The 25,630-nt window shown below is 40.9% G+C and overlaps 1 protein-coding gene across 6 annotated transcripts in view; it reads left to right on the top strand.

Moving 5' to 3' along the window:
- SBNO1 (strawberry notch homolog 1) overlaps nt 1-25,630 on the top strand; it is a 61,521-nt gene that overhangs the window by 12,965 nt on the left and 22,926 nt on the right. For 2 of the 6 annotated variants that reach the window (XM_066260723.1, XM_066260722.1), the window contains 19 exons: nt 808-939; nt 1,445-1,549; nt 2,763-3,075; nt 9,052-9,152; nt 11,547-11,643; nt 13,451-13,611; nt 15,340-15,473; nt 15,665-15,755; nt 16,906-17,067; nt 17,922-18,057; nt 18,140-18,245; nt 18,384-18,537; nt 18,938-19,120; nt 21,241-21,338; nt 21,723-21,874; nt 23,237-23,434; nt 23,819-23,986; nt 24,085-24,260; nt 24,688-24,819. In XM_066260723.1, coding sequence (XP_066116820.1) covers nt 808-939; nt 1,445-1,549; nt 2,763-3,075; nt 9,052-9,152; nt 11,547-11,643; nt 13,451-13,611; nt 15,340-15,473; nt 15,665-15,755; nt 16,906-17,067; nt 17,922-18,057; nt 18,140-18,245; nt 18,384-18,537; nt 18,938-19,120; nt 21,241-21,338; nt 21,723-21,874; nt 23,237-23,434; nt 23,819-23,986; nt 24,085-24,260; nt 24,688-24,819 — 2,799 coding nt within the window. The remainder of the gene's footprint in view (nt 1-807; nt 940-1,444; nt 1,550-2,762; nt 3,076-9,051; nt 9,153-11,546; nt 11,644-13,450; nt 13,612-15,339; nt 15,474-15,664; nt 15,756-16,905; nt 17,068-17,921; nt 18,058-18,139; nt 18,246-18,383; nt 18,538-18,937; nt 19,121-21,240; nt 21,339-21,722; nt 21,875-23,236; nt 23,435-23,818; nt 23,987-24,084; nt 24,261-24,687; nt 24,820-25,630) is intronic. The other 4 variants (XM_066260725.1, XM_066260724.1, XM_066260727.1 and 1 more) reach the window with 4 other exon arrangements.

The raw sequence follows: 25,630 nt of genomic DNA, 5'->3' as shown, positions 1-25,630 counted from the left end.
AAAAATTATTTATTGATTTTTGTGAGAGGAAGGGAGAGAGAGACAGAAACACTGGTATGTTCCTGCATGTGCCCTGCTCAGGGATTGAACCCAAAACCTTTGTGTCTTTGGATGATGCTCTAGCCAACTGAGCTGACTGGCCAGGGCAAGAGTGCCAACATCTTTCACGCCTCCATAAATTTGAGTACCAGACTATCTTTCTCTACCTGGTGATTTCTTCCTTGAGACTCAGCTACATTGTTGTCTTTGTATCCTCTCCCCTAGGTAAAGTTCAGAATTTCCTTGGGTTCCCACAGCATTTTGTGGACATACTCTTGCTGTGATTTATATACTTTTCTGTCCTGTCTTTTTCTTTTTCTGAGAGAGACAGGCTCGAAGGGAGAGGGATGAGAAGCATCAGTTCTTCATTGTAGCATCTTAGTTGTTCATTGATTGCTTTCTCATGTGCCTTGACCTGGGAGGGAGGTTACAGCAGAGCGAGTGACCCCTTGCTCAAGCCAGCAACCTTTGGGCTCGAGCCAGCAAGCCAGCTACCCTGCACTCAAGCCAGCAACATTGGAGTTTTGAACCTGGGTCCTCTGGGTCCCAGTCTGACACACTCTCCCCTGTGCCATCGCCTGGTCAGGCTGTTCTTTCTATCTTAATGTGAATGTTGGGGGGTCAGAGATTCTTCTTTCTGCCTGACATGCAGCAGTTTCTTCATAAATTTTGAATGAATGGATCTGGTAGAAAATGTTGGTTTATATTTAGAAGAGAGTTAATTGTCATTTTAAGTTTTTTGTTAATATTTAATATTTTGTTCTAAAGATGGTGGAGCCAGGGCAAGATTTACTGCTTGCTGCTTTGAGTGAGAGTGGAATTAGCCCGAATGACCTCTTTGATATCGATGGCGGAGACGCAGGACTCGCGACTCCACCAGCCCCCCCTTCAGTTCCCCAGGTAAGAGCTCTCCAGCCTGCGGTGTAGGCTTTCTCTTCATTTTAACTTTTACTTATGAAAGTAGGTGTTATTAAGCCTTATTTTTAAATATGCATGTATAGATTATTTTTATGTTGAGTATTAGTCTTCATTCATGAGACCGAAAATATTTGCAATAAAAATCAAGACGTTATTTTTTGCTTAGCTTGTATGTATGTAAAAATAACATGAATTGTTTAGTTTTCTGGGACGATGGTTGTCTCTTAAGTACTTTATAGGAACATTTACCTGAGTTTTCACTATACACGTTTTCTGAAAGCATTAGTAATAAGATTCTGGTGTTAGCATACATTTGTGAAGGACAGTTATTCTTGCAGAGATTGTTCCTTTTACCTGTCATCAGTGATTTACATTTTGTTTGGATGAAGAGCTTAACATTTTCGTTTTAATAAGTTAAATACATCTCTTGTTCTTAAAACAGAATTCAATGCATCATTCTTTATTTTTCTTGATGTTTTCTCTCCAGTCAGTGCCACTTAGTACATTAGAACTAGGTTTGGAGACTGAAGCAGCAGTTCCTGTTAAACAAGAACCAGAGACGGTACCTACTCCAGCACTATTAAATGTTAGGGTAAGACCTGTTCAGATTTGGCATTCCTTCCAAAATGGCCCAGGATTGTAGAAGGAGAATAACCTTTCATGTGAAACACTTCTATCTCACTCGTTCTGCTTTTCCTACTTTTTTCCCAGTGTTCTGCGCTCATCTCTTACTTTGAGAGACATTTGTTTCATTCTTATCATAGTTGTATTAGTTAAAAGATAATTTGAACAAAACAAATTTGTTTTATTTATTGCAAATGACACAAAATTCATGAAATAAAAGATAAACTGTATTATCCCACTATACTTTGTAGTTTTACTTGTTTGTTTCAGCTTTTTCCCATTGGTATATATAATTGTGCTTTAGGTATAGATTTCCTCTAACCTTATTTTAAACTTAGCAGTTATTACACTTTATGGTATAAAAATATTGGAAAAATTGGTTAAAATCAGATAATGTGATAAATTATTGTTGAGAGTTTTATTTAAAAGCGATAGGTAATATCTAGAAGATTTTTGTTATAGGAATTATGGAGAAATAACAGTTTGAGGTGGAAAGGAAGTAGATATATACTTAAATTTATAAAAGTATCCCAGCTATACTTTAGTATTTTGTAGTCACAGAATGGTTTTCTCCTCAAATCCTTTGTTAATTTTGTCCAGCTCCTACCTCTTCTACCGTAAAAAATGCTGTGCAGCTTTGTTTTAGGCACAAAGGTAGCACCCACATTATCAGCAGTATTTGTACCTTACCTGGCTGGTGGTTTTATCTTGTTAATTCCAAACATTAGTGTAGTCTGTATGATAGCAAACAAAGCATCGGACAGGAGTCGTGGACATCAGAAATAGGACGTGGTCCTCAGAGGCTGTCCCTCCAGAGGTGGAGTGATGTGCCTGGGTTGTCTACCTAGCTGGGGCAGTGCTGGCATTACGGGCTCTGCCTGTCCCTGCTCTGTGTTGGGGGGTTACTGTATTGCAGCTTGCCTAGAAGAGCCCTGTTCTGTGCTTGCTCTTTCTGACAGTTGCATAAAGTGTCACACTACTGTTTTATCTTTTCTTTATCAAAGTGGTGTGTTTTAACTTGGTAGTTTATTGTAATCATACTTAATTGGAAATGAAGTGCCAGCAGTTAGGTAAGGCTGAAGTCGGTTTTAGGTTTTAAGTGGCCAACTGTGTTTCTGACAAAGGCTCCGTTGAAGAACGAAGCATTGTTCAGGGCTGTGATGGGTGATTTTCTTCTCCAGCAGCAGCCTCCTTCTACGACAACTTTTGTGCTGAACCAAATCAATCAGCTTCCAACCTTGGGCTCTACCATTGTGATGACTAAAACACCACCTGTGACGACGAATAGGCAAACCATCACTTTAACAAAGTTTATCCAGACCACTGCAAACACACGCCCTTCAGTCTCAGCACCAGCAGTGCGAAATGCCGTAACCTCCGCGCCTTCAAAGGACCAGGTTCAGCTGAAGGACCTACTAAAAAATAACAGTCTGAATGAACTCATGAAGCTGAAGCCACCAGCAAATATTGCTCAGCCAGTTGCAACAGCAGCGAGTAAGTCTTTCTGTTTTCCATGGTGTTCATTATCTACCTTTGGTAAGATATTCATTGTGTTTTTAAAGGCTTGCATGGGTCTTAAAAGAACTGGGCATGAAACAGTTAATAACTTCAGGACTCGGTACACTTAAAGTATTTATATAATTCAAGGGAAGCAAAAATTTAGAAGCCTTAGCATTTAGCTTTGAAATGAAGTATGGAATTACCAAGTGGCTTCATTGACATCATGAGATCTCAGTTTTATATATTGTAAATAACAGGTGAACATTTTTCTCAGTCCTTTAAATCAGTGTTTATCAACCTTTCTGGGCCTATGAATCCCTTGAAGATCCTTTTCAAAAACAGGATCAAATTCAGTAGGTCTGGGTTGGGGCCCAAGAGTCTACATTTCTAATAAGTTTTTGGAGGTGCTATTTCTGGTGATCCTTATATCATGCTTGAGGTTAACAGGCTCTAAACTGATAGTTTGATGCTTTAACTCTGACCTTTACAAGTTTATCATTTTGCCTGTCATTGTCATCATTGCTTGTGGGTAGTTTTGATTTTAGTAAATTCTCTGTTAAATACACACACTCTATTATAAAATAATTCACTATATTTTCCTTAAAGAGTGAACACCCATATACTTTAAAAAAAAACATTGACTTTGCCTGACCTGTGGCGGCGTAGTGGATAAAGCGTCAACCTGGAAACGCTGAGGTTGCTGGTTCAAAACTCTGGGCTTGCCTGGTCAAGGCACATATGGGGAGTTGATGCTTCCTGCTCCTCCCCCTTCTCTCTCTCTAATGAATAAATAAAATTTAAAAAAATTAAAAAAACAACAACATTGACTTTATAATAGAGGAAGGGAGGAGAGAGAGAAACATCAGTTTGTTGTTCACTTACGCACACATAGGTTGATTCTTATATGTGCCCTGACCAGGGATCAAACCCATAACTTTAGTGTATTAGGATGATGCATTAACCAACTGACCTACCTGACCGGAGCCATAATACTCTTTTGTAACAGCTTTATTTTTTTTATTATTATTATTTTCTTTTAATTTTTTATTTTTTACAGGGACAGAGAGAGAGGCAGAGAGAGGGATAGATAGGGACAGACAGACAGGAACGGAGAGAGATGAGAAGCATCAATCATCAGTTTTTCATTGGGACTCCTTAGTTGTTCATTGATTGCTTTCTCATATGTGCCTTGACCGCGGGCCTTCAGCAGATCGAGTAACCCCTTGCTCGAGCCAGTGACCTTGGGTCCAAGTTGGTGAACTTTTTTTTTTTTTTTGGCTCAAGCCAGATGAGCCTGTGCTCAAGCTGGCAACCTCGGGGTCTCGAACCTGGGTCCTTCCGCATCCCAGTCCAACGCTCTATCCACTGCACCACCGCCTGGCCAGGCTGTAACAGCTTTATTGAGGTATAATTTACATACCACAAAATTTACTCATTTAAAGTGTTCAACTCAGTGGATTTTAGTATATTCACGGAATTATACAACCATTATTACCACTCACTACCGTATTTCCCCATGTATAAGACACTCCCATGTGTAAGGCGCACCTTAATTTGGGGGCCCAAAATTTTTGGGGAAAAAAATATTACCTACGTTTTTATTCATCAACATTAAGTTTATTTATTTATTTATTTATTTTTATTTTTATTTTTTTGTATTTTTTGAAGTTGGAAACGGGGAGGCAGTCAGACAGACTCCTGCATGCGCCCCACCGGGATCCACCTGGCATGCCCACCAGGGGGCGATGCTCTGCCCATCTGGGGAGTTGCTCTGTTGCAACCAGGCCATTCTAGCACCTGAGGCAGAGGCCATAGAGCCATCCCCAGCACTTGGGCCAACTTTGCTCCAATGGAGCCTTGGCTGCAGGAGGGGAAGAGAGAGACAGAGAGGAAGGAGAGGGGGAGGGGTGGAGAAGCAGATGGGCGCTTCTCCTGTGTGCCTTGGCCGGGAATCGAACCCGGGACTCCTGCACACCAGGCCGACGCTCTACCACTGAGCCAACTGGCCAGGGCCTCATCAACATAAGTTTTATTCATCAGCTCCATTAGCTTGTCCTCATCTGTGTCTGATAACAAATCACTGTCTTCAACAATGAGTGCAAAAACAAGTGTGAAAAAGCAGAAAATGCAAGTAAAAAAAATACAACCACTATATAAGACACACCTAGTTTTTAGACCCCAAATTTTTCACACAGAAATGGCGGCGTCTTATACATGGGGAAGTAAGACGATTCATTGTATTTTAAAGATAGACTCAGATTTGAAGAGGAAAAGTCCAACAGTGGTTTGATCACACTTTTTACATGTAAAGAATGTAGATTTATAGTTAGTTTTTCTTCCCTGGAGTGGCTCTTTTGTTGTTGCTTATTCATTTGCAAATATTTGTTGAATGCCTATGTGTCAAGCACTGTTATGGGATTTTGAGAGTGCTGAGAAGAAAACTTGATATCTGGGGCCTCATGGAGCTTGCACTCTAGTGGAGTTCTATAGTATGTAAGTTATAACGTAGTATGTCAGGGTAAGTACCTGGAAATTGGAAATGATGGTCAGGGCAGGAAGAAGTTATCATTTTGAGTGACGTGCTCAGAAGAAGTTTTGTATTTAGTGTAGTAAGCCCATTTTTCAGGGTAAAATATAATTAGTTTCTCTTTTTAACTTTGACTATGTCAAATTTAGTAGTATATTTTTAGAAACTGTAAAATGTGAAGTCTTAAGAGAGATATTCTTTCTCGTCTTCTCTGTTGAACTATATAATATTGGAGTCTCTGTTATAATCAAACCATGATGGACACTATTGGAGATGCTAAACCTGACTTCAGACCATTATATTTTAGTTTTAGCATAGGAATGAGAGCCTTTTTTTAAAAAAGTTTTTTTGGGATTGTTGTGTTTTTGGATTAAGGGATGAAGGTTTCTGATGATTTGAACTAGTGACTTTCAGCCGTTTTACACTTGGGGACCGGTGAAAATAGAATTATTTTTGGGACCGCTAAGGGAGAAATCACCCTGAGCATAAGCAAATTTGACTAAGTTTATGTTTATTGGATCTATATTCTTCATACTCAATTAGGGTGGTTAACTATTTTGTGGACCGGCGTGAATTTCTGGTGGACTGGTCCATGGACTGGACTAGTGGTTAAAAACACTGATTTAAACTTTATAATACATTCCATCTGGCTCCTAGAATGAGGTGACTGGTATTGTTGATTTTTTTTTTTTTTTGTGGCAGAGACAGAGAAAGTCAGAGAGAGGGACAGATAGGGACAGACAGATAGGAAGGGAGAGAGATGAAAAACATCCATTCTTCGTTGTGGCTTCTTAGTTGTTCATTGATTGATTTCTCATATGTGCCTTGACCAGGGGGCTAGAGCATACTGAGTGACCCCTTGCTCGAACCAGCGACCTTGAGCTCAAGCTGGTGAGCCTTGCTCAAACCAGATGAGCCCGCACTCAAGCTGGCGACCTCGGGGTCTCAAATCTGGGTCCTCCACATCCCAGTCCGACGCTCTATCCACTGCGCCACCGCCTGGTCAGGTGGGGTGACCTGTATTGATAAGATAGTTCCTCCTTTCAAATAGCTGCTCTGTTTTTCTGATTGTGGGAGATAAGTTTTAGTGCCTAACATAGATTAATGTATAATTTTGTGGCAGAATTGACTGGTTAGAAGTTGTAACATGCTTGTGTTTATAAAGTCAAGAGCTGGGGCCTTCCAGAGGAAGGGGCAAGAGGTGTTTGTGGGATGATACAGAACTAACTCTGTTGCTAGTGACAGATGTAGTTAGAGATACCAGGTAATCTAATCTTTATGTTTGGGTTTATGCTCTTGTGCCCTTATTGCTGTAGTTTTGCTCTCAATGTCATTGTCCTTACTGACTACAACCTGGCAGCTAGATACCCATTGCAAAATCATTTAACTGTCTTAGGACTGATTTCCATTTTCTATGGGGAAGAGCAGGAACCGAGGTTTTGACCTAGCCAGGGTGCAGGGCAGCGTCTGCAATGGCTGATCAGTTATTGGAAGCTGCTCTTCATTAAAGCTTTTGGGTTTAATGAGGAAAAAGACTGCTACATTTATAGTGGCTTTCTGAGTTTTGCACTCTACTCTGCAAATCAGCATGTGCTTTCATAATGTAGAGGAGAGGGTATGCCATTGTGAGGAGAGAGTTCAGGTAGTAAAACAGACACAGAGACGTGGAGCTGACCGAGTAGTGTCTTATGCAGTAGCATGTCCCACATCCACTGTAGCAATTTTAAAAGACAAAAGCCTGCAAATCAAGGACATTCTTGTGTGGAAGCCTGAGAAACTGTCAGACTGGGCCAGGGCTGGGAAAGAAAAGGCCAGCGTTTGTGCTGCAGGAGAGGGTCATCCTCCCACTGAAAGGGAGGAACAGGGGAGGTTGGGGGTGCACGGAGCAGGCGCCCATGCTCTTGTGTCACCTGCGGGGTGGCTGCCCATCTTGGAGCCCTTGGCTCCTCTCTGGGTTCTCACTCTCAAGCTTCAGTTCCGCCATGCTGTGAGCTGTTCACCTACACTGGCTCGCCCACAGCCTGTGCAACAAATCGTGTTGCAGAGTAATTTTATCTGTTCCAGTGTGCTTATTTTGTCAACACTGTCATCCTATTCATTTGGGATTCCCAGGTGACAGCCCCCCAAATACTCTCCATCTTTTGATAGAATAGACAAGATACTAATCAGTGTCCTTGGTGTGATTTTCACACTGTGATCTCAAGAATCCCAGGTACTAGGATGCTTCCAGAATACTCAGAGATGGAGGCTAGTTACAGGGCATCTGGGCTCCTTGACCAAGCAGTTCTACTCTGACACTTGGGTTGAGGGTTTCTGGTGCTATATCTAAACAGAGCATACAAAAATCCGAGAGGCAGGTACACTAGGAGTTTATGCTTCCTGCTCCCCTTTCTCGCTTTCTCCTCTTTCTCTCTCTCTCTCTCTCTCTCTCTCTGGAATCAATAAATAAAATCTTTTTAAAAAATAAAAGAGCGTGCAAAGCACAGGTATAGGAGAAGAAAAGGTTCATCATGGTCTCTCTATTCTGCAGGAAGGAAGAAAACATTTTATCCCAGTCTTTCCCCCCAATCATTATTTTGCCTTGAAAGTGAATAAGAACCATCAGATCTGGTGAGATTGATTCTGTATGGTGAGAGCACCAGTTGTTTGTTTTTTAATGAACCAAGTGAAGTATCTTAAAGTAGTTTGAAATGAACTATCAAATAGTTCTGGTCAAGGTGTGTGTGTGTGTGTGTGTGTGTGTGTGTGTGTGTGTCAGAGACAGAGAGAGGGACAGACATCAGTTCTTCGTTGTGGCACCTTAGTTCACTAAATGCTTTCTCGTATGTGCCTTGACCCCGGGGGGGAGGGGTCCAGCAGAGCGAGTGACCCCATGCTCAAACCAGATGACACCGCGCTGAAGCTGATGACCTCGGGGTTTCAAACTTGGGTCCTTCATGTCCCAGTCCAACACTCTGTCCACTGTGCCACTGCCTGGTCAGGCAAGGTGTCTTTGATAGTTTAGAAGCTTTTGTTTTTCTTTCTTTCTTTTTTTTTAGTTTTCAAGTTTTTTGTGCACATTTTCTTTTAAGTTGTTTTATAAGGTTTTTACTTTAATAATGGTACACAGCTTTGATTGTTTTCATTTTTATGCTTAGTTGAAGTTAGTGATTAGCAGATTGGTGTTTTTTGGTTTGTGAAACGGTTAAATGTTACTGAACTTTTAACAAATCGTAGGAAAGAGGCCGTGGCCTGGTACTCAGTTGGTTAGAGCATCGTCTTGATCCATGAAGGTTGAGGGTTTGATCCCTGGTCAGGCCACATACAGGAATCATCCAAAGAATTCATGAATAAATGGGATAACAAATTGACATTTCTCTCATATATAAAAAAAAAGTTAAAAAAAAAACTAGCAAAAGAAATTGAGATTTTGCTCTAAAATGTAAATTGACTCTCCCCTGCAGCTGATGTAAGCAATGGTACAATAAAGAAAGAATCTTCTAATAAAGAAGTAGCAAGAATATGGATAAATGACATGAAAATGAGGAGTTTTTCCCCGACGATGGTGAGTTTCAAAGCTGTATCTACATTTGTGTAATAACTCTGCTGTATGTACTATTGTGTGCGGTAGGTTTCTACAAGAAGTGTATTGTGTGGTTCCCATCAAATAAATAGGCATTTTGACAAACACATGTTTTAAGTATCAAGATACAGCAAAAGGTGCATTGCAATGCTTGTGACAGGGGTTATGAATCTGGTGAAAGGTGAGGTCTCCCTGGCCTGGGAAGACTTCATTTCATGGAGGAGGTGTAATGGAGCTTGGATTGAGTGTGGAGAGACCTTGAGAGGGCATGTTAGAAAAGGAGCTCAGTTATAGCATTAATAGGCACAGAGGAGGTGGTGGCCATGTGCTTAGGTGATACTAAGCCAAGAACTTGGCTTGCAGGAAGGTGGACTGATTGATTTGGGCTTTGTGGAAGGTCCTGAGTTGAGTGTGAAGAATTTTGGACTTGATGCAGCAGGCCTGGGTCTGTTAGTGGTTCAGGATGAGTTGGGGGAGGGAAGAGAGAGATTGGGGGGAGGTTGGTTAAGTAATGCAGCAGGGAAATAATAAGGACCTAAACTTGGGGGATTGGCAAGGGTTAGAGTAAAGGAAAAAAGGAAGACAGGATGAGCTGACTGGGCTTAGCAGAATCAGAGGATTGATGGGTTTGGGGGTGGACTAGGAATTAGAGACGGCAGAGCAGTTGTGGCTGGGGTTGGGTCCCGGAGAACCAGTGCTGGCAGTCCTCAGAACTCAATGCTTGCACACCAGCGGCTTACTTGAGAGAGGTATTTGGAAAGTAAAAATGCTTTTTTCTCCAAGAAATACACGTAGTTAGTGCCCAGGTTTGTGGTCCACCTGGGTGGGCCCATAATATGCCAAAGTTCTCGATTGTGCTAGCAGTTAGGGAGCAGCCAGCAGATTGCAGACTGGCAGCCTGTGACCAAAACCAGTGGGTGCACATGTTTTTGTTTGCCCTCCACAATTTTTTGAAAATTTTTGAATTTTTGCTAATACATAAAAATACTGATTTTAGGTTCACTTACACTGACAGCCCTGGGCCTCCATCCCCACATGGTACATAAGCCTGGAATAGAGCCATGAGCATCCACTGTGTGGGGTGGGCAGGGGTCCAGGTGCCACAGCCTCCCGCCGCCCATGTGCCTGTGACCCTAGGCCAGGTGGCAGTACCATTTTATGTCCAGCTGGCTCAGAAATACTGCCTGTGTAGTCCCTGGGTTTTGTAACCCTTTGGTATTACCATTCTATCCTCTAATTATACTCTTGGTGATTTTTTAAAATTTAAATTTCAGCAGAGGATGATAAGGTTGAGGGTGACAGAGGTCATGCAGCATAGGGTGCCATTCTGTTGTAGCTGAGGTAGAAGTGGACATAGGAGGACTCGGGATTTCAGTGATTTGCCCAAGGCTGCACAAATAAACAACAGCACAATTGGGGCTGATAATCTGTTTGTTTGGCCAACCAGCAAAAACAAAGGAAGAGCCTTCCCTTCTCTCCCCTGCCATGCTATCACCGGTGGGGCCTGACTGGGCTTGCTGTTCCTCCCCTGCCTGGGTGCAGTGGTTCTCCCTCTGCCACTGCTGCTGCAGCAGCATACTCTTCTTGGAACAAGCACACGTTCATAAAGAGCTCTCCTAATGGTTTGCTGCTGGTGAAAAGAGGCTTGTTCAGGGTCTTTTGTGTCCTCTGACCTCTGTCCATTTAAGATTCTGGAGAAAAATAAGGTAACACATGACTATAGTGACCATTTGCTCTGTTTGCCTGGGACAGTCCGGGTCTGCTCCTGTTTCCCTGGCATAGTTACTAATAGCTTCCCATTTTGTGGTCAGATGTGCCGAGGTTTGGTTAGTAAATGATTTGGGTTACTAAATATGTGGTTATGTTTCTGAAGACACAGATGTCAGAAATAAGTTCTCTGTCCTTCAGAAGAACCTTTAAACTCCAGTTTCCTGGGGCTTTGGTTTAGTGTCTGAGGGAAAGAAGATAGCTGGAAGTGAACTGGAAAGAGGGTGGGCTGTGAGACCTGTAGTTTCCGCCCAGGAGTCTAGGGTGTGTGGGGCTCCTCTGCCTTCTTTCCAAACCCCTTCCTCTTGTGGGGACAGGATAGAATTCTGAGCATCAGCGAGGCTGGTAAGCGGTACTGAAGGGGACAGCATTTTGAGATGATGGTGGGAGGAAGGTGAAGCCCTGTGGCGACCCCTTTGTGTGTCGGAGATGAGAGTAGGTCATGGGAGAAGTGGGGCAGCCATAGGTGGGGCCCCGATTTCAAGGAATACAGAGGTAGTTTGTTGTATTTCCAGGACTGAAGATTGCGAGTATTCCTGCAAAAGAATTTTTTCGTCTGGCTGGGCCTCCAGTTTCTGGGATTAGAATTGATTCTGCTCTCTGTTACAGAAGGTCCCTGTTGTAAAAGAGGAAGATGAGCCAGAAGAAGAAGATGAAGAAGAAATGGGTCATGCAGAAACCTATGCAGAGTATATGCCAATAAAGTGTACGTCTTTGGCATTTGTCAAATTAGTGACAGACTTCATGGTTCCTCCTGAACTTAACTTTCCCACACACATGATCTTTAGGATCTATCGATACTGGGTACCTCAGGATTTGACAAGTATAAGCTTTGTAATATTTTAAACTATAATTTGTTTGAATATATTAGTCTGGTTTTAATTTTTTTCTTACACAAATTTAGAATTTTGTTTTAGGTTGAAGTCTTTTAAATCTTAATAAAACCTTGGGTTTTATTTTGTTTCAAGTTAATTTTGCTCATAAATAGCAGTGATAATGAAATCAGTAAATGGAGATGTAAATGTATGTATCTTAGGTTTATGTAAAGAAGTTATCTAACTCAAATTATAAAAACAATCTTAAAATATGCTACTATATTTGAATTTAGTGGTTTAACATTATTACCTTTTTTCCATAATTACCATGAAAATATTTTTTAGCTTTTATATAAAAATTTTCACAATTTCATTATATTAAAAAAAACCCTATGGCTAGATTTTGTCTTTTTTATAACTGGGTTCCTATAAAAAGCCACTAATAATATCACTAAACTAAAAATCTCTGTTTATCAACCACGAATGAGCTCTAATACCTCAAACTTTTCTGGTCATTTAAAATGAGCTTTAGGTTGTGGTATCTGAAATTTTATGTTCCTCCCTCCCAATAATAGCCTTCACAAAAGGATTGAAAGTTTATTGATGGCCCTTGAAACAGAGGTCAGCAAAGTAAATCTGGACCATTGCCTGTTTTTATAAATAAGATTTTATTGGCACCTAGCCATGCCCATTGGTTTATTTATCAGCTACAACTGCTTTTACCCTGCAACAACAGCAATGTCCCAGAGATGTAAAAAACCCGCCGCCCTCCAGAACTGGACATATTTGCTGACTGATCACTTAGGAAACGTTTGCTGACCCCTATTTTAAATTACATTCACATTATACATTTTGGGGAATGAGATGCTATTTAATTTAGTAGCCAAGATTTCTTTGGAAAGATTTTCCAAGATAAAATTATATGGCAAATATTGATAAAATAAATTATTTTTTATTTTTGTATTTTTGTATTTTTCTGAAGTTGGAAAAGGGGAGGCAGTCAAACAGATTCCCGCATGCGCCCGACCGGGATCCGCCTGGCATGCCCACCAGGGGGCGATGCTCTGCCGCAATCAGAGCCATTCTAGCACCTGAGGCAGAGACCACCGAGCCATCCTCAGCGCCTGGGCAAACTTTGCTCCAATGGAGCCTTGGCTGCGGGAGGGGAAGAGACAGACAGAGAGAGGAAGGAGGGGGGGAGGGGGGGAAAGCAGATGGGCGCTTCTCCTGTGTGCCTTGGCCGGGAATTGAACCCCGGACTCCCGCACGCCAGGCCGACACTCTACCACTGAGCTAACCGGCCAGGGCCAAAATAAATTATTTTATCAATAATTGAAGTGAATGGTTCATTCATGCAAACTCCTCAGTTGTAGGATTCTGTCCTGTTACTACTGGCGAACCTGGTGTGTACGCTAAGTTGGTTATTTTTCTAGATCTTTTTAATCAGCAAGTCTATTTAAAACAGGCAGTCAGTAAATAGGTCATTTTAGTCTAATTTAAACAGCACTTTTCTATTAGTAATTCTTTTCAGTAGAATCCTAGCATGTTTAGTTACTTATTTACTTGTATTTTCTGCCATGAGAAAGTTAGAGAGAGGGATAGATAGATAGGGACAGACATATTGCAATGGCATAATACAACTGGAAGTATTATTATCTAGGATAATTCAAATGAACTGTTTTTTAAATTTTTGTTTAGTAAAAATTGGCCTGCGTCACCCAGACGCTGTTGTGGAAACTAGCTCTTTATCCAGTGTTACTCCTCCTGATGTTTGGTACAAAACATCCATATCCGAGGAAACCATTGACAATGGCTGGTTGTCAGCGCTACAGCTTGAAGCAGTTACTTATGCAGCACAGGTAAGTAGGCAATGCTCCTTTATAACTGGGTACCATATTTACTTTTTAATCTTAATCTATATAATATGGTTGTTTTGGTCCAGAGGAAAGTTTCTCTTGCATGCAAAACTTGTGGATGTGATTTCAGGTATGTTTTATGTGTTAGAAAATTAAATGGGGGTAGATGGATATAGAAAGTGCATTGCTAGTGGATATGACAAATACCACAACCTTTTGGAATTCGCTGGGAATATATATTAAGATTAAAAATACATAAATCCTTTACTTAACAATTCCATTGCTGGGGAACTATCCCACAGACTATCCTTTATGTTCTTATCCTCATTAGGTAAGAGCATTCATGTAAGGCTATTTGTTACAGTCCCTGCCTGAAAGCTAGAGAAGATTTTGAAGCCCATACTCTTGAGGGTGATTGAATAAACTGAGGTGTTACTGTATGGGTGTTGTTTCAGCTTTTACTACAGTGTGAGTTAAATGCCAGTTGTTTTGAAAGCATTTGTGTCATACTCTATCTTTAAATTATTTATTTATTTATCTATTTATTTATTTATTTATTTTTAGATGACAGGAGGGGAGATAGTGAGGCAGACTCCTGCATGCACTCCGACTGAGATCCACCCAGCAAACCCATCATTTGCTCATGCTCGAGTACTGAGCTGTTTTTATTGTCTGAGGTTGATGCACTCAGATCAGCAGAGCCATCCTCAGTGTCCAGGGCCACATTCAAACCAATTGAGCCACTAGCTGCAGGAGGGGAAGAGAGAGAGAAGGGAGAAGGGTGGAGAAGCAGATAGTCACTTCTCCTGTGTGCCCTGACCAAGAATCAAACCTGGGATGTCCATATACTGGGCTGATGCTCTATCCATTGAGCCACTGTCCAGGGCCTATCATACTCTATCTTTGTCAAGATAGTAATGGCCAAATAGCCACACACACACACACACACACACACACACACACATTTATGTGTGATGCAAAAGTTTGTATATGGGCCCTGGCTAGATAGCTCACTTGGCTCAAAACACAGAATTTGCAGGTTCAATTCCTGGTCCAGGCACATACAGGAGCAGATCAGTGTTTGTGTCTCTCTATCTCCCTTTCTCTCTTTCTCTAACATCATAAATAAATTAAAATTTTTTTAAGTTTTTCTGGTTGTGCAGGTGTTATAAGGGGCATAGAAGAATGCACATCAATTTGTTAATTTTATTTGCCTGGTGCATGTGTACCTAACGAGATTGAATATATACAAATAAAAGATTATATATCCATACTAAGCCAAACTGCATGCCATTGTATAAACAAAGGTTGTGTTAATATAATCCTAGACAGTGTATGAAAGACTGATGTCCAAATTTATCAAAAGAAGTAGATTAACTTGACCAGGCGGTGGCTCAGTGGATAGAGCATCGGAATGGGATGCAGAGGACCCAGGTTCGAGACCCCAAGGTTGCCAGCTTGAGTGCGGGCTCATCTGGTTTGAGCAAAAGCTCACCAGCTTGGACCCAAGGTCGCTGGCTTGAGCAAGGGGTTACTCGGTCTGCTGTAACCCCCTGGTCAAGTCACATATGAGAAATCAATCAATGAACAACTAAGGTGTCGCAATGAAAACTAATGATTGATGCTTCTCATCTCTCTCTGTTCCTGTCTGTCTGTCCCTATCTATCCCTCTCTAACTTTCTCTCTCTCTCTTTAAAAAAAAAGATTAATTGGCAGCTTTTTGTTTTTCAGCAACATGAAACATTCCTACCTAATGGAGATCGCGCGGGCTTCTTAATCGGTGACGGTGCAGGTGTCGGGAAAGGAAGGACAATAGCGGGAATCATCTATGAGAATTACCTGCTGAGTAGAAAGAGGGCGTTGTGGTAAGTGCTAACGGCTGGCTGCAAAGCTCTCACATGTGCACCGTTACTTCAGCGTTACTTCAGCGTATGCAGGGCACAATGAGGAAGTTTATATTTTTTTGAAGTACCTAGGCCTGCTTTTATTTATTCCTTAAAATTACCAGAATGATGCAATTTGCGTTTATTTATCTATTTATTTATTTCTGTGGCAGGTTCAGTGTTTCAAATGATTTAAAGTATGATGCTGAAAGAGATTTGAGGGATATTGGAGCAAAAAACATTTTGGTTCATTCATTAAATAAGGTATGAAAGTTTATTCAGTTGGTCTTTCAATAAATACTGACTTGTGTATGATATGGGAATAATAAGTTTCTACTTCGTAGGGTTGTTATAAGGATTCAGTGAGTTACTTGCGCAGAAAACCTAGTGAGTGCTAGCTACTGTTAGTTTGTGGGTCAGATCTATGCCAGGCAGGCTTATGTAGTGGCAAAAGTGGGCCTTGTCTTTGTTGTTATAGATAGTCTTCGGTGTTAATGTTTGTTGTTATTTCTGAATTAACATCATATGGGTGAAACTCAAATGTGAGAAGGTGCAGTGGAATAAAGCTGAAAATTACTGCGGTGTGGAGACTGGTTTAGATACTTGTACATCCAGTGGACTCGTATACCCATACTTGTGTTCATGTTAAGACAGTCTGTCAAGTGAAAGAAAATGTGTGTCTCTATCTAAAGCACAGTTTAATATGATAAGGTTCTTAATTTTCGGATTCTTTGTTGTCATCCAGCTAGGCACTGATTGCTGGAGTTTTAGGCTAGAATAGACAGACATATTTCTTGCAATTTTCTCCCTCTGGCCCTTTGAAAATAAGTTACCATAAATCTACTTGCCACACGAGTCCCTGGTTGGTTCATTGTTGCCCTGCTTACCAGTGCGTTTTTGGGTGGCCATTTCTAATGTGATTAGTAGGTAAGGTGCTATAGCTTGAATGACTGCTAACTGTTCAAAATAAAACCATGTAAGTAGCACCTAAAATATTTTCAATTTCCTAGTCAGTGTAACTGAAGAAAGACACATTAACTATTAATCATAATTTTTATATTTCCTGCAGAACTTACAGTGTTTTGCACATAGTAATAAATATACAATAAATATTTGTAGAATGGAGTTTGGTTTGTAATCTTTTTTTGGTAATAGACGTTTTTGAGACTGAAAAGGGGATCCTCGTACCATAAAAATGTGCATGATACCTTGTACCACATATATACATATATATGTTGGATATGTTGTATGTGTTTGGTCATATGTATAAGATATTTTGTGTGTACTCTCAGGAGGTCCTTGACTTACCCAGAGCTCACCATGGACTACCAGATTCCTGCAACAGAGGTTTGGGTGGGATAAATATTTTACAGAGAAAAGTACATATACTAAATTCTTCTCTTTTCTTTTTTAGTTTAAATATGGAAAAATTTCTTCCAAACATAATGGGAGTGTGAAAAAGGGTGTTATTTTTGCTACCTATTCTTCCCTTATTGGTGAAAGTCAGTCTGGCGGGAAATATAAAACGAGGTTAAAACAGCTTCTCCACTGGTGCGGTGATGACTTTGATGGAGTGGTATCCTTTGCAAGAAACATTTTTATATTTTTTAATGACACAAAAGTTAACATAAGGGTGAATATGTAGAAAATGGGTTCTGAGATTAAAGAAACAAATTGCAGGAGTGCCAGCTTTAATGTTTAAACAGAGGCTGAGGAGGGCGGGAAGGTGACTGGCAGCTGTCATACAGGAGGCCAGTGTTGATGTTCCTGGGTTCAGGGAAACGCTCAGAGATGTGGGAAATGCTGACTCCTCTGTCTCTCTTGGGGCTCCACATGCATGTTCACTAGCAGAGCACCTGGGAAGACAGGAAACTGTTGCCTTAGGGCTTCCTGACTTCTTTGTGCGCAGCACAGCCTTGCTGTCCTCTGTGATCATCAGCGGGATCTGAAGTGCTGACTAAGGGGGTCACTTGTTACTTCTAATGATGGAGTTTGCCTAAATTATCTCCGTGGTGGACTTTGTGCCGCCGTGAATCTTGTCTTCCATTCCAGTTAGGAATTCAGTATCCAGCGAAGAAGACCAAATTCAGTGGGTGCGTCTGAGACCTGGGTGGGGGGTGCAGTCAAGGAGAGGCACAGGGGGCTCCACTGGTGTCTGTCGCCTTCCTGAACGAGCAAGCAGCCTGCAGCCCACATGGCAAAGTGTAGGTTTGACAGGGTGGGGTGACAGGCATGTGGGTGCTATTTTACAAAGTTAATGCCCAGGGGCTGACTATCAACAGCATCCTTTCCCCTAATAATCTTAGGACCACCACCTGAGAAATCTTGGATGTTGCCTAAGGCCTCAGGGAAATAAAAGTTAACTTCCTGGAAGATTGAAGACACAGGATACACATTACTGTGATATGTTCCTTAATTTATTTCTTACAGATAGTATTTGATGAATGTCATAAAGCAAAAAACTTGTGTCCTGTTGGTTCTTCAAAGCCAACCAAAACAGGCTTAGCAGTTTTAGAACTTCAGAACAAATTGCCAAAAGCCAGAGTTGTTTATGCTAGTGCCACTGGTGAGTAGCTATTTATTTAAAAGATTTGTGCATAGCTTAATTTTTTAGTGGCACTATGTTTTATTTCCTTATTTGTTTTCAGGTGCTTCTGAACCACGAAACATGGCCTATATGAACCGTCTAGGAATATGGGGTGAAGGAACCCCGTTCAGAGAATTCAGTGATTTTATTCAAGCAGTAGAACGGAGGTAATTGTTGTTTACAGTGTACATTGTTCGTTCACAGGAACGGTCTAGAAAATGTGTATTGCTAGAAACTCCTCTTGCGTGTATGTTAAAGCCCTACTATATTTATTGATAGTTACTGTATGTTTTAATTTTATTCAGAGGTGTTGGTGCCATGGAAATAGTTGCTATGGATATGAAGCTTCGAGGAATGTACATTGCTCGACAGCTGAGCTTTACTGGAGTGACCTTCAAAATTGAGGAAGTTCTTCTTTCTCAGAGCTATGTAAAAATGTATAACAAAGCAGTCAAGCTGGTAAGGACTTTTTCTTTAATTCCCAGTATTTTTAATGCACCTGCTAATGTATCTGCTAGTTTTTGTTCAGTGTAACTTACAACAGATAATCACCAGATCCTTCTTTTCCTAATAGTCCCAGTCTTCTCTTTGCTAATGTTTAAAAAAATAGCCATTTATTTGTGTTGCATAGTTTTAAATATCACAATGTAACTCTTTCTTAAAATACTTGCATTAGTCATAAGAATTTTGGAACAGTGGTGTGTGAGCATCCTAAAAAGCATTTTTAGAGATCCCAAGTTACTGAATATGCTTCACAAAATTAATGGTCTTACCCTTAACATTATTTTGACTGAACTAGTTATTTTAAAATAATATGCACTCAAAGATGAAACACCTAAAATGTTGGCTGCATCTTCAGTGGGTCATCGCCAGGGAGCGGTTTCAGCAAGCTGCGGATTTGATCGATGCAGAGCAGCGGATGAAGAAGTCCATGTGGGGGCAGTTCTGGTCTGCTCACCAGAGGTTTTTCAAGTACTTGTGCATAGCCTCTAAAGTTAAGCGGGTTGTGCAGCTGGCGCGAGAAGAAATCAAGAATGGAAAAGTAAGTTGGACACTTTTAGGAGGTTCATTTTTTTTTGTTTTAGTCTTTTGTGTGGTAAGGAGTTTTACTTATAATGCTTGCTTTTTCTAAAGGATAGTTGTAAAAATATTGTATTAATGAAGTTAAGACTGTAAAAAATAGTTTTTAAAGCCTGACCTGTGGTGGCGCAGTGGATAAAGCGTCGACCTGGAAATGCTGAAGTCGCCGGTTTGAAACCCTGGGCTTGCCTGGTCAAGGCACACATATGGGAGTTGATGCTTCCAGCTCCTCTCCCCTTCTCTCTCTCTCTGTCTCCCTCTCTGTCTCTCTCCCTCTCTCTCTCCTCTCTAAAAATGAATAAATAAAATTAAAATAGTTTTTAAAATAATAAAAACAGTGCCTGGTTATAAAGAATTTAGATAGTTCAAAAAGATGTGAAGAAATAAACATGACTATAATTTGCCCTTGATGTAACCACTGATAACATGTGGATATATACGTTTCTTTTCTTTATTTATTGACTTATTTTTAAAGAGAGAAAAACATGGACTAGTTTCACTTATTCATGCCATCATTGGTTGATTCTTGTATCTGCCATCACCGAGGATCATACCCACAACTCGGCATGTCAGAATACCACATTAACCAACTGAACTACCCAGCCAGGGCATAGATATATATGTTAAGGTTTTTGTCTTTTTATTTTTATTTCTTTTTATTTTTTGTTTAAGATTTTATTTATTCATTTTAGAAGAGAGTGAGAGAGAAGGGGGATGAGCAGGAAGTATTAACTCCCATATGTGCCTGGACCAGTAAGCCCAGGGTTTCCAACCAGTAACTTCAGCATTCCAGGTCGATGCTTTAGCCACTGCAACACCATAGCTTTTTTTTCTTTTTGAGGACTATATCTCTGCTTAAAGCACAAAGAGCTGTGGCAGGGGTTTCAGTCATGTCCACTGCTGCAGTAGTTTTTACATATAACATGTCTCAAATATATGTAGACTAAGTACATGAGCACACATGCACAAAAAATGGTCATTTTTGTTTGAAATCTTTTTTTTTAAAGATATTATTTTTTAGCAGTAGGATAGAGAGAAAGACAGGGAGAGGAGCGGAAAGCATCAGTTTATAGTAGTTGCTTCTCATATGTGCCCCAACCGGGCAAGCCCAGGGTTTTGAACTGGCAACCTCAGCATTCTAGGTTGACGTTTTATCCATCGATGCTGCCACAGGTCAGACATTTTTTTCTTTTTTTATGTTTTATTTATTTACTTATTTATTTTTTACAGAGACAGAGAGTGAGTCAGAGAGCGAGATAGACAGGAACAGACAGACAGGAACGGCAGACAGGAACGGAGAGAGATGAGAAGTATCAATCATTAGTTTTTCATTGCGCATTGAACGACACCTTAGTTGTTCATTGATTGCTTTCTCATATGTGCCTTGACCGGGGGCCTTCAGCAGACCGAGTAACCCCTTGTTGGACCCAGCGTCCTTGGGTTCAAGTTGGTAGGCTTTTGCTCAAACCAGATGAGCCCCTCTCAAGCTGGTGACCTCAGGGTCTCGAACCTGGGTCCTCTGCATCCCAGTCCGACGCTCTATCCACTGCGCCACCGCCTGGTCAGGCAGACATTTTTTTCTTAAGTAAGTATTCAAAATGTCTTAAAAGTCCAGGCTCCATGAAGTTCAGTTGGTTAGAGCGTTATATCAGTATGCCAAGGATGCAGGTAAAGATAAAGAAATAAGTACTTTTTAAAATATCATACGTGCCTGACCAGGCGGTGGCACAGTGGATAGAACGTCGGACTGGGATGCAGAGGACCCAGGTTCAAGACCCCAAGGTCGCCAGCTTGAGTGCGGGCTCATCTGGTTTGAGCAAAGCTCACCAGTTTGAACCCAAGGTCACTGACTCAAGCAAGGAGTCACTCGGTCTGCTGAAGGCCCGCGGTCAAGGCACATATGAGAAAGCAATCAATGAACAACTAAGGTTGCAATGAAAAACTGATGATTGATGCTTCTCATCTCTCTCCATTCCTGTCTGTCCCTATCTATCCCTCTCTCTCTGTTTCTGAAAAAAAATATTGTCATACGTGCCACATGCATATTTTTATGTATAATTGACATGTCTTTTTTTTCTTTAGTGTGTTGTAATTGGCCTACAGTCTACAGGAGAAGCCAGAACATTAGAAGCCTTGGAAGAGGGCGGAGGAGAACTGAATGATTTTGTTTCAACTGCCAAGTAATGTTGATTTTGAGCTTTTACTTAGATCAGTAATTTTAAACCTTTTTAATCTAATGGCACATATAAACTAATGACTAAAATGCTATAGCACACCAAAAAATATATTTTTTGCCTGACACAAAAAAACAAGTATATTGGATGGATATTGTTTTGTTGGCTTTTGTCATTTTTTCCTTTTTTTTTTTTTTTTTTTTTTTTTACGATTTAAAAAAAAAGAGGTCAGTTCCCCTGACTAGTCAAATATTGCATGTTTTCAAAATTCTTAACGGTGCATTGGTTTAAAGTTGCTGATTTAGATTAGTTTATCTTCAGTGAGACTTTATATATAATTATTTTTCAAGCTGAATCGCTCATTGTCACTCTTCTCTCTCCTGTGAACAGAGGAGTGTTGCAGTCACTCATTGAAAAACACTTCCCTGCTCCAGACAGGAAAAAGCTTTATAGTTTGCTGGGAATCGATTTGACAGGTCCAAGTAACAACAGTTCACCAAGAGACAGTCCTTGTAAAGAGAATAAAATAAAGAAGCGGAAAGGTGGGTTTTGGTTGTTTTTTTTAATGTTACTGAAAATAGATTTGAACATTTTGAAGCAGATACAGTTTGGCAATTAACTGACTTCCCTGAGTTGGCCAGTGGCTGCTTGTTTTCACTGTCACTTGTGTATTTTGAATGCACAGAAAACCCACTTTACGTTAGGGCTTGAGGCATTTGAATACCGCTAGGCATGGAGTAAGCACAAGCCATGTAAAGGTTCATATGAAAGCAAGTCTTAGTTCTTCAGACTTACAGACAAGGAACAAGGCATAGAAAGACTGAGGTTAGGGAATTTTCTCAGGTTCACACCGCTAGTGGGAACCAGAGTCTGGGCCTTTCTGTTGTCAAAGCTGTGGACACGTGTGTTTGTTTACAGTCTTTCTCGGGCGTGCTTTCTGTACAGGGGTGAGAACTTACTGTGTAACAGACCGTCATGCTGTGTGCTCTAAACACGGTGACTGACAGTTTAACCATGTTTTGTTAATCCTAAGAAAGAAGTTTTTTACATGTTTAAAACACTTAAACGTGAGTTGGTTATTATAGTCTGATTGGCAATGTTTTTAATTCTCTTATTGGCACAATAAGTAATGCTGTGTACTAGCAGTGGTGGCATCTTAACTGTGTGAACCTTTTAATGTTATTTGGTTTTGATTGGTTTCAGATATCTTTTCTGAATATTAAGACAATTCAGATTATTGTTTTCTTTAAATATGCAGTTTTATAGATTGTACAATTGACCCTTGAACAGCACAGGAGTTAGGAGCACCCACTCCCCCAAAACTTAACAATTAATAGCCTGTTCTTAGCTGCAAGCCCTACTGATAACAGTCAACTCATTTTTGTATGTTATGTGTTTTGTTACTGTACTGTGTACTTAGAACATCTTAAGCTAGAGGAAAGGAAATGTTATTAAAATCATAAGAAAAGGACAATACATAGTACTGATGGAAAAATATCTGTATAATTGGATCCATGCAGTTCAAACCAATGCTGTTCAAGGGTCAGCTGTATTCCATGAAGTCCTATTTTTTAAGTATTCTGTACGACTATAATTATCTAGCCTCTTCTCTCAATCCTATACACAGTTAACTGTGACCGTTCCCGAGAATCTGTTTTGTTTCTGTTCTGAATTTGGTGCGCTTGAAGGCAGGTTTGAGTTTATACTTTCTAATAATTGAACATAACCTAATTTCTGTGTGAGTCCGGAAGGTTAGCGCTTTTTTTGTGCATTTTATTTGTTCATACTTAGGTAAATGCTTTTCTTCTACTGGTTTCATTTGGATTAACTCAAGAATGAATGTAATTTTCTGGATCTTTACAACAGTGTGTTGGGGCTAACTGTCTTGTTGGGTTTGAGGGTAGGTGAAGAAATAACTCGAGAAGCCAAAAAAGCACGGAATGTAGGTGGCCTTACTGGTAGCAGTTCCGATGACAGTGGAAGCGAGTCCGACGCCTCTGAGAATGAGGAGAGTGACTACGAGAGCTCCAAAAACATGAGCTCTGGCGATGACGATGACTTCAACCCCTTTAGAGATGAGTCTAGCGAGGATGATGAGTATGGTAAGTCCATCAGGGTGTTACATGGGGACGAAGGGGTGGTCATTTCCATTCATTTGATACCCGCTCTTACAACAAGACCTTTTTTTCTTTGAAGTACAAATCATTACACAGATTCTGATCTTTGCTTGGCAGAGAGTTCCAGGCTTGTCTGTCCACTGGAGGTTAAGCTCATTTATGTGAGATGGTGACCCCAGTTTTGCCACGGTAGTTTTAACCTCAAGCCATGGGATTGTGCTGCATGGTGGTAGATGAACTGGACCTCTGTAGTTGGCAACTGTTTACAAGTTGTCAGTTGACAAGAAAAAACCTCAGTGGTTGTTTTCTTTGAAGAGTCTGTGCTTGTTTTAACAAGTGATTTGACACATATCTTACTTTAATTTTCAGATCCTTGGTTAATCAGAAAAGACCACAAGAAAAACAAAGATAGGAAAAAAAAGAAAAGTATAGATCCAGATTCTATTCAAAGTGCCTTATTAGCATCAGGTCTCGGATCAAAACGACCTAGCTTTTCATCTACACCAGTTGTTTCACCTGCTCCTAACAGTGCACCAGGTACCTGTGTGGAAGCTTGCTTTGTTTGTGAAATGTACTTTTAAACAAAACAAATATTTAAAACATGTACTGATCTTTAACAAATGTACTTTATTTAGCTAATAGTAATATCAACAGTAACAACAGCCTTATAACAAGTCAGGATGCCGTGGAAAGGGCCCAGCAGATGAAGAAAGACCTTCTTGATAAATTAGAAAAATTAGCTGAAGACCTCCCTCCTAATACCTTGGATGAACTTATTGATGAACTTGGCGGCCCTGAGAATGTTGCTGAGGTAAATAGGGCTTGAGCAGGGCTGTGTTTGTTCTTGGTCATTTTTGGCCACTTCTGAAACCCTGTAGAATGAGTGATGTTTTGGGTAGCTTCAAGTAATGATCTGTCTAGTTTCCTGTCAGCTCTAGGGCCCTTCTTCTACCCCAGTGCTCATCCTGGAGCCCTTAGTGTTTGGGTGTCTGCCCGAGACACCTCTCAGTCTCTGCACCTGCCAGGAACCTTTATACTCATGGCCACATGTCTGCTCTCTTCGCTGGAATAGGAACTTTTCAGGGCCAGGGGGCCGTGTCACAATGTCCCCCGAGCACTCGCACAGCATGCATTGGCTTATCCTCCCTCCACTTCACACCCGGTTTCTCCTGTGAAGGAGTCCTGGATTCAAGCCTGGCACCTTTATGGGTGATGGCTCTGTTTGTTTGGCTTTGCAGATGACTGGTCGCAAGGGGAGGGTTGTAAGCAATGATGATGGAAGCATATCTTATGAGTCAAGATCTGAACTTGATGTCCCAGTGGAAATACTAAATATCACGGAAAAACAAAGATTTATGGATGGAGATAAGGTATGTTTTTCTGGGGTGTTTTTCTCCCCCCGCCCCTGCTTTGTTTTTGTGGGATGCTGTGCAATGACAAGGACAGCCCGTACATTTAGACGTTTAGACAAATCTTTAGAAGGTTTCTTATTTTATTATAAATTATGCTTATTGAATGTTAGTCTATATTTTTTAATAATAGGTGTTCTGTGCTATGCACAGAATTAAATAAGGTTCTTGGCCCTGGGCAGTGGTACGGTGGATAGAGTGCCACCCCAGAGTGCTGGGCATGCTGGCTCGATCACACGGTCACCAGCTTGGCCATGAGGGTGCAGGCTTGACATTCTGAGGTCCCCAGTTTAAGCCCTGGTCAGGGCACTTATGAGAAGCAATCAGTGGCACAACTGAGTGGAACAAGTTGATGCTTCTCTCTCGCTCTGACTCAAAAAATAATTAGTTTGGTTCTTGATAGCATGGAGGCTTTTGAAATCTTTAATCAGAATATTAAAATACTGCATTTTCTCAGGTTATCTTAGTGGCACCATACTTTTTTTGTGTTGTGTGTGGTGATAGAGTCAGACAGATGGGGACAGACAGACAGGAAGGGAGAGAGATGAGAAACATCAATTCTTTTTTTAAAATTTTTATTATTTTTTTTCTTTTTCTAAAGCTGGAAACGGGGACAGACAGACTCCTGCATGCGCCTGACCGGGATCCACCCGGCACGCCCACCAGGGGCAACGCTCTGCCCCTCCGGGGCGTCGCTCTGCCGCGACCAGAGCCACTCTAGCGCCTGGGGCAGAGGCCAAGGAGCCATCCCCAGCACCCGGGCCATCTTTGC

Source organism: Saccopteryx bilineata, chromosome 2, assembly GCF_036850765.1.
Source record: "Saccopteryx bilineata isolate mSacBil1 chromosome 2, mSacBil1_pri_phased_curated, whole genome shotgun sequence".
Taxonomy (NCBI): Eukaryota; Metazoa; Chordata; class Mammalia; order Chiroptera; family Emballonuridae; genus Saccopteryx; species Saccopteryx bilineata.
The sequence above is the reverse complement of the archived record's forward strand: the minus strand, read 5'-3'. Positions and strand labels throughout refer to the sequence as shown.